General features: G+C 38.7%; 1 protein-coding gene across 1 annotated transcript in view; it reads right to left on the bottom strand.

Moving 5' to 3' along the window:
* Positions 1–700: 700 nt before the first annotated feature.
* Positions 701–17,351, bottom strand: part of MDFIC2 (MyoD family inhibitor domain containing 2) — a 171,507-nt gene continuing 154,856 nt past the window's right edge. Inside the window, exons 4-5 of the mRNA XM_036737625.1 lie at positions 15,164–15,385; positions 701–2,626 (exon numbers count right to left, since the gene is read on the bottom strand). Coding sequence (XP_036593520.1) covers positions 2,367–2,626; positions 15,164–15,385 — 482 coding nt within the window. The 3' untranslated portion in view covers positions 701–2,366. The remainder of the gene's footprint in view (positions 2,627–15,163; positions 15,386–17,351) is intronic.

Here is a 17,351-nt window from a genome sequence, read left to right as displayed (position 1 = left end):
CCACATATTCTATGGATAAATTGAGATAGAGTCCAAATGTCTCTAAGTGGAAAAAGTGACCTCAAGAGTCTAAATATCATGGTAGGTCTGGCTTGAACCCTGGTGCTGACTGATTTGGGAACTGGTAGAGGATAGCCACCTCACCTGTTGTCCAGAGAAAGAGAGCTGAACATAAGGTAGGAAGAAGGATCTTATCTGAGCTCTGCCACTAGTTACCTGTGTTGCCTTGGGCAAGTCACTTCACTTTTCTAGAATCATTTCCTCATCTTTAAAATGTGGGAATTGGATATTTGAGGTCCTTACTAGTTTTGAATCTGTTATCCTATGAACCCAAGCTGAAATGAGTAAAAAAAACTCTGCTCAAATATTTGGGAAATTGATTGCAACTAGGTAAAGATGATCTGATATAACTGAACTGTTCTGTAGCTTTTTAAAGCTAATATTAGTTTTTTTTAAATAGGCTTTACAGAATCTTTTTGAGAAAATGAAAGATGGAACCCATAACTAATAGTTGCAAGATGTTTGTGTAAAAATGGTGGCAGTTGGGAAATATAGTTTATTAATTAGTTACCTTCTCTTAAAGTCACTCAATTAACCTTTATTAAGTGCCTTCTATAAACCAGACATGAAGAGGATGCAAATATGAAAAAAAGACAATTCCTGCTCTCAAGAAGCTTACATTCTAATAAGGGGGATAAACATATGAAGGAGTAGTTCGCTAGGGAGAAGAGTTTTGGTGTAGGCAAGCCATATTATGATTGCAGACATAGATTGCTGTACCTTGTCTAATAGCAAGGGATATTTGATTGCTATTCTCAGAGCAAGACCAAGAAGTGGGGGAGATGGGAAACGTAATGGCTAGAAGGGGTCAGCAGGGCATATGTTATGGTACCCATAGTAAATAGGCCCTGGTATCCTAGTGGATGACTGGATGGTTTGGTATGATCTGGGACTAACTAGATAGCGAATGAAAGTGAATTTTCATTGACTAACCCATTAATGAGAACAGCCTAACCCCAGGGCAGAGCCAAAATTCCACTGGAAGGGAGAGGAAGGACATGGAAAATTTGGGGTGTGGGTAGATTCTTTGGAGACTGGTGCCTGGAGGAGGTTCCTGGTGAGAAAAGGGGCAGTAATTACAGGGCAGGTGGAAAATCACAAGAACAAATTTATGAGCATTGTTTGCCTAAAGACAACAGAATAGAGTCTTCTGAAATTGAGGTACATTCCAGAATAGCTATACCCAAGAAAGATTTTCAAAGGATATTTTGTGTTTTCTTTTCTCTGCTTTGAGCTAAGAAATCATTTTCTGTTTCATATTGTGTCCTTTGTTATTATACAAGTATGTTATGGTGGTCAAAATTTTTATTAATATTAATAATTACAAACTTTATCAGGAGAGGATAAAACATCCATAGTATCTGAATGGCATGCTGCATTAAGAGCTCCATGCTGAATTGGTAGCCGTATTTTTATGTCTTTTTAGTGCTTGTAGAAATTCAAGTTAGGAAAACTGTAGTTTCTTTTGTAATCTCCTGTTTACCCTATGAACAGAAATCAGGAAAAGAAGCAATTGATCAGCCGAGGTCATTCTCCTCCTGAAACATGCACAGAGTTCCCATTAATGCTCATTAGAACTAAGGAGAACCTTCCTGTAACAAATTAAAAATAGACATAACCTGTTATGGCATAATCATAGACACAGATTAATATGGTCTAGAATTACAGCTCTCCGCCAAAGCACATCAGACTCCAAATCCACCAGAGATGTTTCAGAGACATCGGCTGTAATTACAGCAACATGGTTCCTAATCATTTAATTCCCTTTTCTACCTAAACTGAACATATAAGTGAGTTTTAAGGGATTGTATAAATAAATTTTTAATTATAAAATGATGTTCTATCATCCATTATTAATAGTAACCAACAAAGCATGATGTTTATGTATGAGTCTATTAAGAAGAGGAGCTAATGTATGGATGTCGGTCCTAAAAGAGTGCCCCAGTTCGCCCTGAATTTGGGAATAGGGCTGAATCCATGGTGCAAGCTGGTGAATGTAGTCACAGAAAGAGGGGATTAGCATGCCAGCTGGGAAGCAGGAATGCAGTGAAAACATTTTGTGTTGGTTGTTTTGGATTTGTGTTTCATCTATGATTAAAGATTTTATTTGTCAGTGTCGTGCAGTTGTGAAATGGTGAACAAGGACCTTTCGTGCAGAATGCAATTCTTCCCAAATGGATGCAAGATAATGTGATATACAGAGTCCAAGATGTTTATAACAAATAGACCTCACATCCTGGTCATATGGGAAATTTCTAGGAAATCAAAGAGTTTTTTTTTTTTAGGGGATCTGGTGCTTTCTTATGTTAGCGGTAACAGATTTCTGAAATCTCCATGGCCAGCTCTAAGCATTCGCTTGTCTCATGGCAAGATTCAAACAGGCTGCAGTCAACATCACAGTTGCAATTACAGTCATTTCTAGGGTGATTCTCATTGGAGGCATGATGGTATCGATGTGATGGGCAGCATGTATTTATGCACACAGTTTCACAAGTATCAGGCAGCATTAGAAGACAATCCAAAAACTGGCAAAACAGACAGGTGAGGATAAGTGAGGCACATTCATCTGTACAAAACAAAAAAGGAAAAGAAAAAAAAAGATTATAAGAAACATGGGAGGCAGTGTAGTTCTAGGAAAAGTATTAGGGCTGATGTCAAATAGAAATTGACACAAAGTGTAACTGACAAATAGCACATCCAGCTCTGAATGAATGACCCACATTCCAGGCACAAATGCATTTTTCTTTCAATTTTTAAAATGTAACCACAGACTAGTTATATGACTAGTTTGTTATGTGTTCACCACTGACCCTTTTTCTACGTTTCCTCTTCCCCTATCACAGAAACACACACACACACACACACACACACACACACACACACACACACGCTGTCACCTTATCTATTTTTTAAAGCTATTTAGCATCTTCCCAGCCATGTTTCTTAAGAATACAAGGAGAATACCAACACTTTTACTGCCTATGAGGGTTGTTTTGGGGAAGCAGTTGGTACATTGTGAAGCACTCACTCCATAGGTGTAAGGTTTTTTTATTTTTTTAACTCCACTTCTCATGCCCCTCCTTTAGCACAGACACTCACCGTAGAGGTGCTTAGGTAAGACACGTACTAATATATTTAAAGAAAAGTTCACTTTAAGAAAATTGGCTTAAGAATTCATTATGTGGGCCTGTAAAAATCCAAAAAGGATCTCCAACGGCACTTCTGGTAATTGGGAATTCCAGCCAAACAGCTGCAAAAGCTTCCCGCTGACTATGTTTTATTTTTCATTGAGGAATATGCTAGAAAATTTGGCAATCCTGTTAAAATAACTTTTCATTTTTCAGGTAGGAAAAAAAATTAAATTCCTAAAACCTTACTGGTTTTGTGTAACTGAGAAGTGAGTGAATAGGAATCAAAGCAGAGTATCTAATTAACTGAAATCCATCGTGGGAAGATCATTGCTGGTTGAAAGAGGTGGTCCATCACGACACAGAGAAAATATCTCAATACTCTTCCCCCCCTCCCCAGATGGACTGGTCATCTGTTTAAAGTTTAATTTTCATAAGGAGTTTTATTCAATAAAATGTTCATAACCAGCAGTTGCAGGACTCAACAAACAGTAATTTGATCATGAGAAAGAAAAATTTGCCCCAGTGAGGCAAAGGCTCCCCTCCGAACTCGCTGGTACCCTCAACTCGCTTGCCTCCAACAACTTTTCAGAGTTATTTTTTCTTTGTGGTTCAGAGGCTTGTTAAATTTTTAAGAGGAAGGAAAATATGGAAACTCTCCCCAAATAGGAGAAATATCTTTTTTTAAAGGAAAGCTTTCCCCCTGCCCCCCTCCTTGTAAAGCATTCTGTAAAGTTGCACTGTGAGCTGTGAATATTGGTACGTATTTTTTTTTCCTTTTAATGAGATGGCAGTAAGAACTCCCCTCTGACTCCTCCTGACGAGTATAATTGTCACATAAGGCTGCAGGTGCCGGGGCAATTACTCAATATTTATAGTAGAGGCAGCCATGCGCCCCCAACGCTGCCCGCCTCAGTGAACGGCACTTGCCTTTTGCCAGTTTTGGTTGGTTTTGATTCACTCGGTGCCAGCTCTTGGCATATGGACTGTTCGCCAATCTCCCATAAATAACCAGAAAACCATCCACAAACATATAGAAGCATGCTAGCAGGCTGCATACATTCCAGCAGGTCTATGCATTTCAGAAGAGGGGAGTGTTGGCTGTTAGATACATGAGAAAAAAAAACACCCTTAATGCATCAGTGACTAGGAGACTGCAGCAGCAGCAGCAGCACCTAACAGGCAATGAAATCTCTGCTCTGCTCTTGGGAGAAATTGAACCGTCGTCCCGGGAGGGCAGACACAGATTTGCCTTAGTACCATTTAAATGGGACCCTCTATAAGCCCCTGACTGAAAAAGTGCATAATACATGTGTGATGCATATTACATATACATGTATATTTGGACAAATACATGTATAAGTATTGTTGAGGGGGTGGCATAATTCCTTTCAGTGCTGGGGGTGGGGGGTCCAATTCTTTTCTTTAAAAATAATTCTTCATTGTATAGTAAGAATAAGTAAGGTGTGACTGTCTTTCGTGACCAATGCATTATCCCTAATTTTTAAGAATTGTAATACCTATTTAAAGATGTCAAAATTTGAATATCACTTGGGCTTTCCCTTCCCTTAAGAGGTGTTAGAGTAGAGAGTATGCTGGATATTTGGAGTCAGGAAGACCTGATGAGTTCGTGGTTCAAATTCAAGTTCAAATTCAAGTGTCCCAAAGACCCTACTAGCTGGTTGTTGCCATGGATAGAACACTGGGTCAGAAGTTGGGAAGAACTGAATTCATATCCTCAGGCATATATTAGATACGTGACCCTAGGCAAGTCACTTAACCTCAGACAGCAGCTGCTGACCCAGTGGACAGAGTTCTGGGAGTTAGGAAGACCAGAATTCAAATCCTACCTCAGACACTTACTAGCTATGTGACCCTGGGCAAGTCATTTAACTTTTGTCTGCTTCAGTTTTCTCAATTGTGCAATGTGGATAATAATAGCCCTTACATCCTAGACTCGTTGAGATCAAATAAGATAATAATGGTAAAGCACTCAGTGCTTAATTTATGCATATTAACTTCCTGCTTTTGTGACCTTAGATGAGTCACTTAATCTGTCTCCATCGGAATTTCATCATCTGTAATATGGGAATAATAAAAGTACTAATCCCCCTGGGTGGTTGTGAAGAGAATACACACAGGCACACACTCACACACACATGATATATATGCATATGTTTCTACACATATATGTATGTATGTTATAACAATATATTATTCTTAGAATATAGTATTACGATGATATTATAGCAATACTAGCTTTTAATAATAGGCAGCATTTGTATGACCATTTCAGGCATATAGGTATAAACATACATAGATAAGTACATTTATGCATGCAGATACGTATATATACATATACCAGCATATATGCACATATACATATGTGCCTGAAAGTGTTATATAAATGCCACATATTATTATAAATTATTATAAATACATACGTAATATATGCCTGAAAGTGTTATACAAATGCTACCTATTATAAACTATTAAAATACATGCATGTGCACACATGTATATGCACACACATGCACATACATGTGCAATATATATCTGTGTGCAAGTGTTATAGAAATGCTATCTATTATCATAAACTATAACCAATACAAGTTTAAAAACATAAGAAAATAGATTTCTACCTGGAAGGGAACTTGGAAGAGGTCTAACCACTCATTTGCCAGGGAAAGAAGCTGAGGCAGACAGAAATGAAGTGTTTTGCTCAGAGGGACAAGGGTAGGAAGTGACCAAGCTGGGATTGGAACCCAGGCTTTGGGGACTCCGTGACTTTCAGGGTTGATGATGAGATTGCTTTTGCCAAACTGTCTGGAATTGGCCACCTTCTTAGGTCTTGGCTTCCAGGACATATGGTAAACCTTATTTGAAATGTTATTTTTTTCTGTATACCTTGGCAGAATTATCATGAGGTCCCCTGACACCCCCATTTTGCACTTGAGAATAGAGCTTGTTTTCTCAGTTTCTAAGTTAGCCTTTTTTTTTAAATTTGGTTGTAAAAAGTGGCTACTCTTGCCCAGGGTAAACATGGCGGCATTAATGAATTGAAAACAGATTTCTCCCCTGACTTGAAAATATGTTCCAGCCTTTGCTTTCTCAAAAGAAGTATTAAGGAATTCTACACAAGCAGAGGAAACCGTTTTGCATATGGCCTGTTTTTATTTGCACAAAAGTAAAATAAGCAGTTCAGAGGAAATTTTGCAACTTGCTGGAAAGAAAAATGGAGTTTTGCTTCCTGAGAGCAAGGATATTTTCTTTCCTCTTGCCACACTCTTTCATGGGACTTTAATGTTTAATAAAGAACAAACACACAGCTGGAGTCCCCTCCCACCACCCCTGCCTCTTCCCCCATATTGGTCAAGGACATGTTTCTGTTTCTTCCTGGGTTCATTCCAAAGAGGCCACAGACCTTAGATCCAGTATGACCTTGAATAAATGAAGCCCTGCTATTTTCTAAAGTATGTTTCTTCAGATTTTTTAAGAACCATAAACATTTGGCTTCACTAAAACAATATACAGGGAGGTTTTTAATTGGATTTATACTTAAAATGAACATTAAAGATCATTCATTCCAAGGCCCTCATTTTACAGATGAAGAAACTGAGTCCCATAGCTAGGTGCTATGATCAAGTAAATATGGGAAGTGAGGGGTGGCACAGAACAGATTTCTACTCTGGTCTTCTGCTTCTACATTCTACAATGCTCTTTCCAGGAAAGCATTTCACACTAGGCAAGGGAGTCAAAACATACTATTATATGCCCTTCTCCTTGTGAGTGTGAACAATTTAAGATCAATGGAATGGAAATCTATGGAGTCCTCTTTGTTCCAGGTACAGGATGATATGTAGTTATGCGTGTATGAAAAATTTACTGGGAGTAAAAAGATAAAGACAGAAGAAATCATAACATGGATTGTGGCTGTGGAACTAAACCTGCAAAGGGCTGGGGTCCCCAGGACACTTCTGATTAATCCTGTTGGTGTTCTCACTGGTGTCTCCCATAACCCACCTCATTCCATCTCTCTCTCTTCATTCTATTTTGGGGTTTAATCCATGACTCCCTCTTTTTGGGTCAACTTTCACTGGGATCTTGTAATAAACTTTGAAAGAGTCAGACCTGGGCTCGACTAAAAGCTCACGATACATTGAAGAATCACTCAGTCACCAGGAACAACTTTATTTGAATGTTTAGCTACGGTAGACTTTAGGTGAGCCAGAACAATCAATTTAGACAACCATGTGCTGCCTACAGTCCAGTGTTTTCTGCCTTTTCCTGTTTCTGCTACTCAATGTTAATACCACATCCAGTGGGTAACAGGAAGAGGGTTTTTTGGGAGGCAGAAACCTATATTCTTGTTAGGTCCCTTAGTATCCCTTTGTAATATGTTGACACCATTGGAGATGGTATCCAAGGTGGGGAAATATGTGGCTCCAGGAAAACCCTGACAGGTGGGAAGATATTGGGGGCAGGGTATAGAATCCTATTTTCTCCATCATGTGCCATAATATGTCAACGTATTATTGTGTGGAAATACCTAGGACAACTGATGAATTTCACTAGACAGCTTTATGATGCTCTTGTTCGACCTGGGAACCTAAAGTTTCCAATCCCAAAGAATAAAATCCTTATGCCACCCCTTACGCAACAGTAAGCAGTTCTCTTTTTTTAAAAAAAGTTCTTTAGCATATAATATGAATAAATAAAGTGTGATTGAGTGTCTTTCTGTAACCAGTGTATCATCCCCAATGTTTTCAATTGTAATACATATTTAAATATGTCAAGAGCTATTTAAGTTCAGACAAGCACAACTAACTTTTAAGTCAGTTCTTTAGAATTAGAATGACTGGATTTGGGTGATCCTCAGTAAATTTGTGCTTTTATTTTTTTCTGAGTAAATGAACTGAAATAATTATAAAATTGAAACATTTTATAAGGTGACACGGCTGCATTTAATTGTATGAAATTTACAGGGTAGAAAATGTAATCATTTTATCCAGTAGGCCATGGTGTAATTAAGACTATTCTTTTTAGGTACCTTATATTTATGATTTTCCCCTCCACCTAGATAGCATGTATCAAATTCAAAATTACACATCCATTAGGCATCTTCTCAGGCTTTAAATACACACATGGACACACACACACACACACACACACACACACACACAATCTGTTTTCTAATAACGAGTCTATCCTTCCATTCAGTAACCCCAGTGATGCCCTAGCAATCATCAGAGAGATAGATCATCCAGGATCCAGAACACAGAGAGATAGTTCTCTTCCTTATTCTGGAGAGGACCACACAAAAAGCACAACATTTTAACAACAAAGTGATGTTGTAGCACATAGACTCTGATGTTCAGTGGAGAGACTGTTAAATTCCCATCAGGGCACACACCATGAACTGTGCTAATGGATGCAGCACATTTTACAAAATCTGCATGGGTGAGGCTTTTTCATCCTGTTTTAAGTGGGGCAATGTATATAAATAATAGATATTAGCAATTAAGCATCCATTCCGATGCACGCATTTATACATTTGAAAATAAATTAACCACAAACTGCATAAAAGTGGATGTCAGCTTCCCTGTTCTCCTCCTGTTTTCCCCTGCTATTCTTGAAAGACTTGGCTGTATTTATCTCAGTAAGAACAATGACCCCTCCCCCATTTCTCAGTGCCTACATTATTAAATTAATTGCAGCCACCAAATTCTCCGTTAATGAAGTGACTCTGAAACCCTCAAATTTCTTGATCACTGCTTTTTAGGATTTAGGACTTTGAGAGTGCTTTGCTCTTCCTTCCTTGGTGCCTCACTCTGGGTATTTCATCCCCTTGCACAGTACAAAAAACCACTTTCCTTGATGTCTTGTCACAATTGGGAGAGTAAAGGATGGACAATTAGCTGACGGGTCAGTCATAAACCTGCATTTCCTGGGTCGGGTTGGCTTCAGTCCAGATCTTAACAAAAGCAACCTCATTCAATTAGCCTTGTTAATTTCCTCGGCTATTTTTAACAATGAGAAGACTGTTATTTATGTTGCACGAAGCTACTGTGTACCAGTTACACATTTTAATGGAGCTATCACTATGGCCCTTCATTGGGAATGCAAGGACTCTGGAGCTCCTCATCAGTTAGAAGCCATTCTCAGTATTCTGGGATCATCGATACAATAGATCAGAATGGTTCCTTGGGAGTATTACGGCTTATTGTGTTGATCTGTATGTTGGGAGTTCTTAACTCAAGGATTGTTAGCCTGATCCCACATGACAAGTTCCAAGTCGCCTGGGGACAATCCGGTAAAATGCTTTATTATTGAAATCCTCACCGGGAACTTTAGATTCTGGGACGTGTGTTCCAGTCATTTTATAATGCCTGTTAAAGGTCTGTTAATCACACAGACAATCATTTCACTGTGTTAAAAGGGAAGAAGCTGCCGAGCTTCATTTTTCTCCAAAAAATAATTCAGGTACCACTGCCTATATGTAGCCTTTCCTATTATCTCTTGAATGTTCTTTGCATATCCTTTTTATTTACTTTCTTGTACACACGCTGCATCTCTCCAATAGAATGTAAGTCCTTTAAGGGCAGGGATAGGTTCATTTTTATCTTCATATCCCCAACACCTTGGACAATGCCTGGCACATAGCAGGTACTTAATAAATGTTTGTTAAATTGAATAGCTGAAGGAAGAAAAAAAAATCCAGTAATGATTTAGAATTACCAAGGAGGCATCATTTTCTCTTCCATATTTTTGTGATCTCTCTCCCTTCCTCTTTTCTTCTTTCCCTCTCTCCTCCCTTCTCTCCCGCTTTCTCTGTTTCTCTGTCTCTTTGTCTGTCTCTGTTTTTGTCTTTCCATCCCTGTCTCCTCGCCCACATACATCTCATTATTAGCATTAGGATATAATCTAATTTTTATATAGAATCTTCTAAGAGTTACCAATGTTTTCCATTCAAGTAGATTTGTGCTAGAAAAATGACTGGATGAAGAAAAAAGCAGCAATGACATTTTTTTTTCACTGAAAAGAACCCATAAATGTATACCACTGGCAATTTTCTGTAGGTTGGGCTTCTGGATGCATCGGAATGGATGCAGCCTCTTGGAATTTGTGGTGATGCTCTCACGATATACAATCATAGAAAGAGTATCTTGGAACTGGAAGGGACCTCAGAGATAACCTAGTCCAAACACCTCATTTTGCAAATGGAGAAACTGAGACCCAGGGAGATGAAGTTATCTGTCCAAGAGTACTGTCAGTTGCAAAATGGAAGGTCATAGACATTTTTTTCCCTTCTCAGATAAAACTGTGTGGACCCTGAGTTAGCTCTGCCATCATCTTCAGGAAAGTAATATTCTACAAGGTGAATAAGTAAGTATTTTTTAAATTTAGTATTTTATTTTTCCCTAATTACATGTAAAAACAGTTTTCAACATTTGTTTTTAAAATTGAATTCCAAATTCTCTCCCTTCCCACCCCCTCGTTAAGAAGGCAGGTAATTTCATATAGGTTATACATGTGTAGTCATGCAAAACACATTTCCTCATTAGTCATGTTCCAAAAGAAAGCACAGACCAGAATAAAAACCTAAGAAAAATAAAGTAAAAATGTGCTTCAATCTATATTCGGACTCCAAAGTTCTTTCTCTGGTGATAGATAGCATTTTTCAAAATAAGTCCTTCAGAATTGTCTTGGATCATTATATTGCTAATAATAGCCAAGTCATTCACAGTTGATCATCTTACAATATTGCTATTTCTGCGTGCAATCTTCTCCTGATTCTATTGATTTCACTTTGCATCAGTACATGTAAGTCATTCCAGGTTTTTCTAAGAGCATCTAGCTCCTCATTCCTCATGTCACAACAGTATTCCATCACAACCATGGGTCACAAATTGTTCAGCCTTTCCACAATTGATGATCATCCCCTCAATTTCCAATTCTTTGCCACCATAAAAGAGCTGCTATAAATATTTGGGCATAACTCCAAATTGCTCTCCATAGTGGTTGAATTAGCTCACAACTCCACAAACAGTGCATTAGTGTCTCAATTTACACGCATCCCCTACAACATTTGTCATTCTCCTTTTCTGGCTTATTAACCAATTGAATAGATGTGAAGTAGTGCCTCAGTATTGTTTTAATTTGCATTTCTCCAATCAATAGTAATTCAGAGCATTTTCTCATGGCTATAGACAGCTTTGATCACTTCATCTGATAACTGACTTCATATTTTTTGGTAATTTGTCAACTGGGGACTCTTGTTTTCATACATTTGACTGATTTCTGTATATATTTGAGAGATGAGGACTTCATCAGAGAAACTTGTTTCAAAAATGTGGTTTTCACTGTTATGATTGTTACCTGTATTTCCCTCCATCCTGTTTCCCCCATTGATTTTATTCTGTCTCTCCTTTCCCCTCATCCTTCCTCAAAAGAGTTTTGTTTCTGACTACTGCCTACCCAATCCACCCTCCCTTCCAGGAGCATCCCTCCCTTCTCTTATTCCGTCTTCCAACTTTACTGTAGGGTATGATAGATTTCTAGGCCCAATTGAGTGTGTGTGTTTTCCCCTCTTGGAGCCAATTACAATGAGAGTAAGGCTCCAGCATTCCCCACCACCTCCCTAAACTTCCTCTCCACTGTAAAATATCTTTCTTGCCTCTTTTATAGAGTGTGAGATAATTTACCCCATACCTTCTCTCCTTTCCCCCTTCTCCCAGTGCATTCCTTTTCATCACTCCTTAATTATACAAATCACATCCATGCCCTCTATCTATATATACTCCTTCTAACTGACCTAATAATAAGAAATCTCTTAAGAGTTACAAGTATCATCTTCCCATGTAGGAATATAAACATTTCAACCTTATTAAATCCCTTATGACTTCTCTTTCCTGTTTGTCTTTTTATGCTTCTCTTGAGTCTTGCATTTGGAAGTCAAAGTTTCTATTCAGCTCTGGTTTTTTCATAAGGAATGCTTGATAGTCCTCTATTTAATTGAATATCCATTTTCCCCCTGAAGGATTATACTCAGTTTTGGGGGATAGGTGATTCTTGGTTGTAATCTTAGCTCCTTTGTCCTCTGGAATACCATATTCCAAGCCCTCCAGTCTTTTAATGTAGAAGCTGCTAAATCTTGTGTTATTGTAACTGTGGCTCCATGATATGTGAATTGTTTTTTTCTGGCTGCTTGCAATATTTTCTCCTTGGCCTGGGAGCTCCGGAATTTGGCTATAATATCCCTGGGAGTTTTCATTTTGGGATCACTTTCAGGAGGTGATTGATAGATTCTTTCAATTTCTATTTTACATTCTAGTTCTAGAATATCAGGGCAGTTTTCCTGGATAATTTCTTGAAGGATGATGTCTAGGATCTTTTTTTGATCATGGCTTTCAGGAAGTCCAATAATTTTTAAATTGTCTCTCTTGGATCTATTTTTCCAGGTCAATTGTATTTCCAATAAGATATTTCACATTGTTTTCTATTTTTCATTCTCTTGATTTTGTTTAATTGTTCCTTGATGTCTCATACATTCATTAATTTCCACTTTTTCAATTCTAATTTTTAAGGAATTATTTTCTCCAGTGAGTTTTTGTACCTCTTTTTTCCATTTGGCCAATTCTACTTTTCAAGGAGTTCTCTTTAGTGATTTATGTATATCTTTTTCCATTTGGCCAATTCTACTTTTCAAGGCATTCTTCTCCTCACTGGATTTTTGTACTTCTTTTACCACTTGGCCTATTCTGTTTTTTAAGTTGTTATTTTCTGTAGTACTTTTTTTGTGCCTCCTTTACAAAGCTATTGACTCTCTTTTCTTGATTTTCTTGTATCACTATCATTTTTCTTCCCAATTTTTCCTCCTCCTCTCTTACTTGATTTTTAAAATCCTTTTGAGCTCTTCCATGGCCTGAGACCAATTCAAATTTTACTTTGAGGCTTTAGATGTAGGAATTTTGACTTTGCTGTCTTCTGTGTGTTTGTATTTTGATCTTCCTTGTCACCTGTAGTAACTTTCTAGAATTTTTTCTGTTGTTTGGTCATTTTCTAGCTTGTTTCTTGACTTTTAATTCTTTACTAAAGTGGGACTCTGTTTCTGGGATAGAGGGTGCACTGTCCCAAGCTTCAGGGGCTTGTGCACTTGTTTTCAGGGATACTTCTAGGGACCTGTACGTTTTTAGTTCTTCCAAGGTGGTATGATCTAAGGAGAGTTGTGTTTACTACTCTCTTGGCCTGTGCTGTAGTCTATGAGCTACCACAAGCACTGTTTTATGCCTTGGGACTGTGATAAGGGTCTCTGTTCCACTGTGACCACAAAACCTGGTGTTACTAATGCTCCTTCTTGCCCTGGGACTGAGACCCAGGATTCTGACCCAGATCCAATTATAGGCAAAGCAACAGAGTCCTGCCCCTAGTGACAGCAAAGAGATCCCTGTAATCACCTTCGGGCCAGTTGTTCAACCCCTTATCATTTTTGGTCTGAGAGTACCAGAAGCAGCTGCTGCCTCTATGGATTCAGTGGCTCCCAAGACTTGATCCTGGTTTGCTGGGGCCAGGTCTTTGCTGGTTTGGCCTGTACTGGACTGAGATCTAGTCTCATTTCTGTATGACAGACTTTTCTTGCTCAACTTCTAGGTTGTCTTGGGCTGGAAAATAGTTTCATCCTTTTGTGGGTTCTGCCACTCCAGAATATGTTTTAGGTCATTATTTAAAGGTCTTTGGAAGGGTCTTGGGGAGAGCTCAGGAAAGTCCCTGCCTTTTCTCTGCCATCTTTGCTCCACCCCATGAATAAGTATTAAGTGCTTACTATGAGTAAAGTGTTAAGGTTCGAAGGACTGCAGGAGTGAGTTTCCTGGAAGTGAGATCGTTTTGATGAGGACACACTCTACCAATGCAGGGTGGCACTTTTAGTGACTTGCCCAGAATCATACAGACAGAATGCATCATGGGCAAGACTTAAACCCTTTCTAGTTCCAAGGTAGGTCCTCTATCCTGTATACCGAGCATTGGAAATGTAAATAGAAAAGCAAGACAACTTTTGTTCTCTGTTGTTAATGTACAACTCAGGATAGACACCTCTGTTCACTTTTAGGGGAAAAAGTTGCTTTAAAAAATTGAAACACTTCAAACATATCCATCAACATGGACTAGAAAATGCAGCCCATGCTGGAAGCTGGCCCCAGGGCCACTGTGGATCTGTCTTACACCTAGGTTTTCCTTCTAGAGCTCACTACAACATTTCAGGAAGTAGCTTGTTCTCTTTAGGTGTGAAAGTAGGAGTCTGAAAGCCAAATGACGTGTGCCCAGTTTCTGCCCCTTGAAAAGCTGTCAAGGAGGTTAAACAAAGGAACATTTTCTCCCACCTAGGTGTGGAGTCTCTACCCAACCAAATGGCTTTGGTGACGATTCTGCTCCTAAACCTTTTTCAGATTGCTTTGTAACTTGAATATCTCTTTAATGATACACCCAGGCCTTGCAAAGCTCATGTTCACACCAATCAGCATACCCAGGAATCGATACTTCCTGCAGACGTTTCATCCTCCGTAGGCAGCTAGTATCTGGTTCTTCTCATTTCCTGCAAGCTTTATTTGTCTTTTTTGGAGCCTCTCATGCTTCTCCCAAATTCTTTACACAATGGCAAAGGGGAGTGGGGTGATGGAGGAAAGCTTGCACTTCCTAGCCCAGCAAATAAGACTGATTACACCCTAGCCACTTAAAAAAAAAAAACCACTTTCCCATGGATTCCAAGCTTTGAGAGCAAATGATCTGCCGAGTACTGTGTTATTGCCAAGTGACCTTGACATGTGTCATTCACCATTGTCTAAATTCTGAGCCCTCTCTTTTAATATTCATAAAGATTTCTTCAACAGTAAGCGTATGCAATGCTCTTTACAGAGTTGGTGGGGGGGAGGGAGAAAAAAAGGTTTTATTTAGAGATCTGTTGAATTTAAGAAACATACCATCACTGTCTCTCTGATGAAATGATGTGTCGTTTTGGAGGTATGAGAATTTGGTTTGGCACTCTTCAGGAGAAGATAGTGATGTGCTGGAGGCTGACAGTTTTTTCTCATTGGGGGCTTCGTTGGATGGCGCGTCGGCAATATTGAATTCGGATACTGAATTTATAACGATGCCCTTAACAGATTTCTCATCTGAGCCCTTTTCATTTGTGAGTTGAGTATCTGAATAAAAACACACATACACACACAAAACAAACCTGAAATTGTTTATAAAGCAACTCTAACCCAGTATTCTTAAAGATATAGAATTTTAAAAAAATCATAATTTTTCCAGCCAAAAATGAATACCCATTCTAGACTTTTAGGAATAAAACTTTCATCCCTAATATCATTTTGTATATAGTACTTATTATACACTGCTTTGCACATATTTACTTATCTATGAAAAAAGCGCTATCTCTTCCCGATAAAATATAACCTTCTTGAGGGCAGGAAAATCTTTGTTTTTGTCTCTGTATTCCTAGTCTTATTAGGGGTATTGTCATTGTTCAGCTGTGTCCAACTCTTTGTCACCCCATTTGGGGTTTTCTTGGCAGAGATACTAGAGTGGTTCACCATTTCTTTCTCCAGCTCATTTTACAGATGAAGAATGTGAGGCAAACGAGGTTAAGTGACTTGTCCAGGGTCACACAGCTAGTGTCTTCCTGACAACTGGGCCTATCCATTGTGTCATGTAGCTGTCCATTTTTATTAGGGATAAGGAAGAAGAATTAAGCACTGCATACAGAGCCTAGAACTACTGTTTCAATAAAGACTCATTGTAGATTTAATAATAATTTAATTATCATCTAATTAATCCTCCTAGTAAAATCTAAGCTCAGTGAGGACAAGGACTATTTCATTACCATCCTTGAATTTCTAGCATCTAACATGATAGCTGGCACATATTGGGTGTTCAGTAAGTGTTTGTTGAATTGGACTTTTAAGAATTATAACTCTATTTCAGCATGATGGATTTAAAAATGTTATTCTGAGAAGGGATCTACAGGTTTCACCAGAGTGACAAAGGACTCCAGGATCCTCCTCCAAAGGTTAGGAGCTCCTCTTTTATTCAACTCTTTGTGCCTATTGGTAAAATACATCAACTCTTTTCTAAGTTACATATTCTGACATTCAGACAATACATTGGATAGGGCCATCAGGCATCAAGGGCTGGTTTATTACTTAAAAATTAGAAAATCAAGTTGAAAGAACTCTGGAATGGCTGCAGACCATTTATCCTTTATGGGCCTCAGTTTCCTCATATATGCAAAGTGAAAAGGTCCTATTAAGCGATTTCAAAAAGTCCTTCCCACTCTTGCATTTGATGATGCCTAGAGATCATGATCACACGGAACTGTAGAATGCAAGTGGAACGAAGTTTTTGAAGGGCAAGAACAATTCTGGTTTTGTTATTGGGTTCCTCATGTCTAAATCAGTGATTGTTAACCTGTTTTTGTGTCCTGGACCCCTTGAGCAGTCAGGCGAACCCTACGATCCCCTCTCAAAATAGTATTTTCGAATGCATAAGACAAAAAAATAAGAGTACAAGAGAAACAACTTGCATTAGAGCAGATTTATCAAAGTATTTAAAAAAGTTCATAAACCCCCAGGTTAAACAGACTACAGTGTCCAGCGTGGTACCTATTTACTTGCACAAGCAATAGGATCTCTTGGGCTCCATGGGGATGGGGAATTGAATTAGATGGAACAGCCTGTGACCCCAGGATAAAAAAAAATGATTTTTTTTGTCAAATCACCATCTTAGTCCTTCTGTGAGTTGCATCTAAATTCAGTGCAGATGGAAAAGTCGGCTTGATACCTATTTCTTCATTACAGCCATTTAGCTTTGGCCAGCAGAGGAGGGAAAGGCAGCAGCTTGTTGGCTCTTGCATCAGTGATTTTCAATGAGTGATTATAAGCTAGGTGCTGGAGGATACATCAGAGGAGTACTAGAGTTAATGGCGTGGGGCGCACGCTTGTCTCTGGTGATTTTTTTTGTAGTTTTTTTAGATGTTGCAAAGTGCATCCATTCTACCTTGCTTGTCTTATCCTCTCGATTTCACCACTGGCTTCAAATTTCTTTGCTATGAGTTGATCTCTGCAAAAGGGTTGGCAGAAGCACAGGTTGTATGTACTAGGGAGACAG

This window comes from Trichosurus vulpecula, chromosome 9, assembly GCF_011100635.1.
Source record: "Trichosurus vulpecula isolate mTriVul1 chromosome 9, mTriVul1.pri, whole genome shotgun sequence".
NCBI lineage: Eukaryota > Metazoa > Chordata > Mammalia > Diprotodontia > Phalangeridae > Trichosurus > Trichosurus vulpecula.
This window is presented reverse-complemented; position numbering and strand designations above follow the sequence as displayed.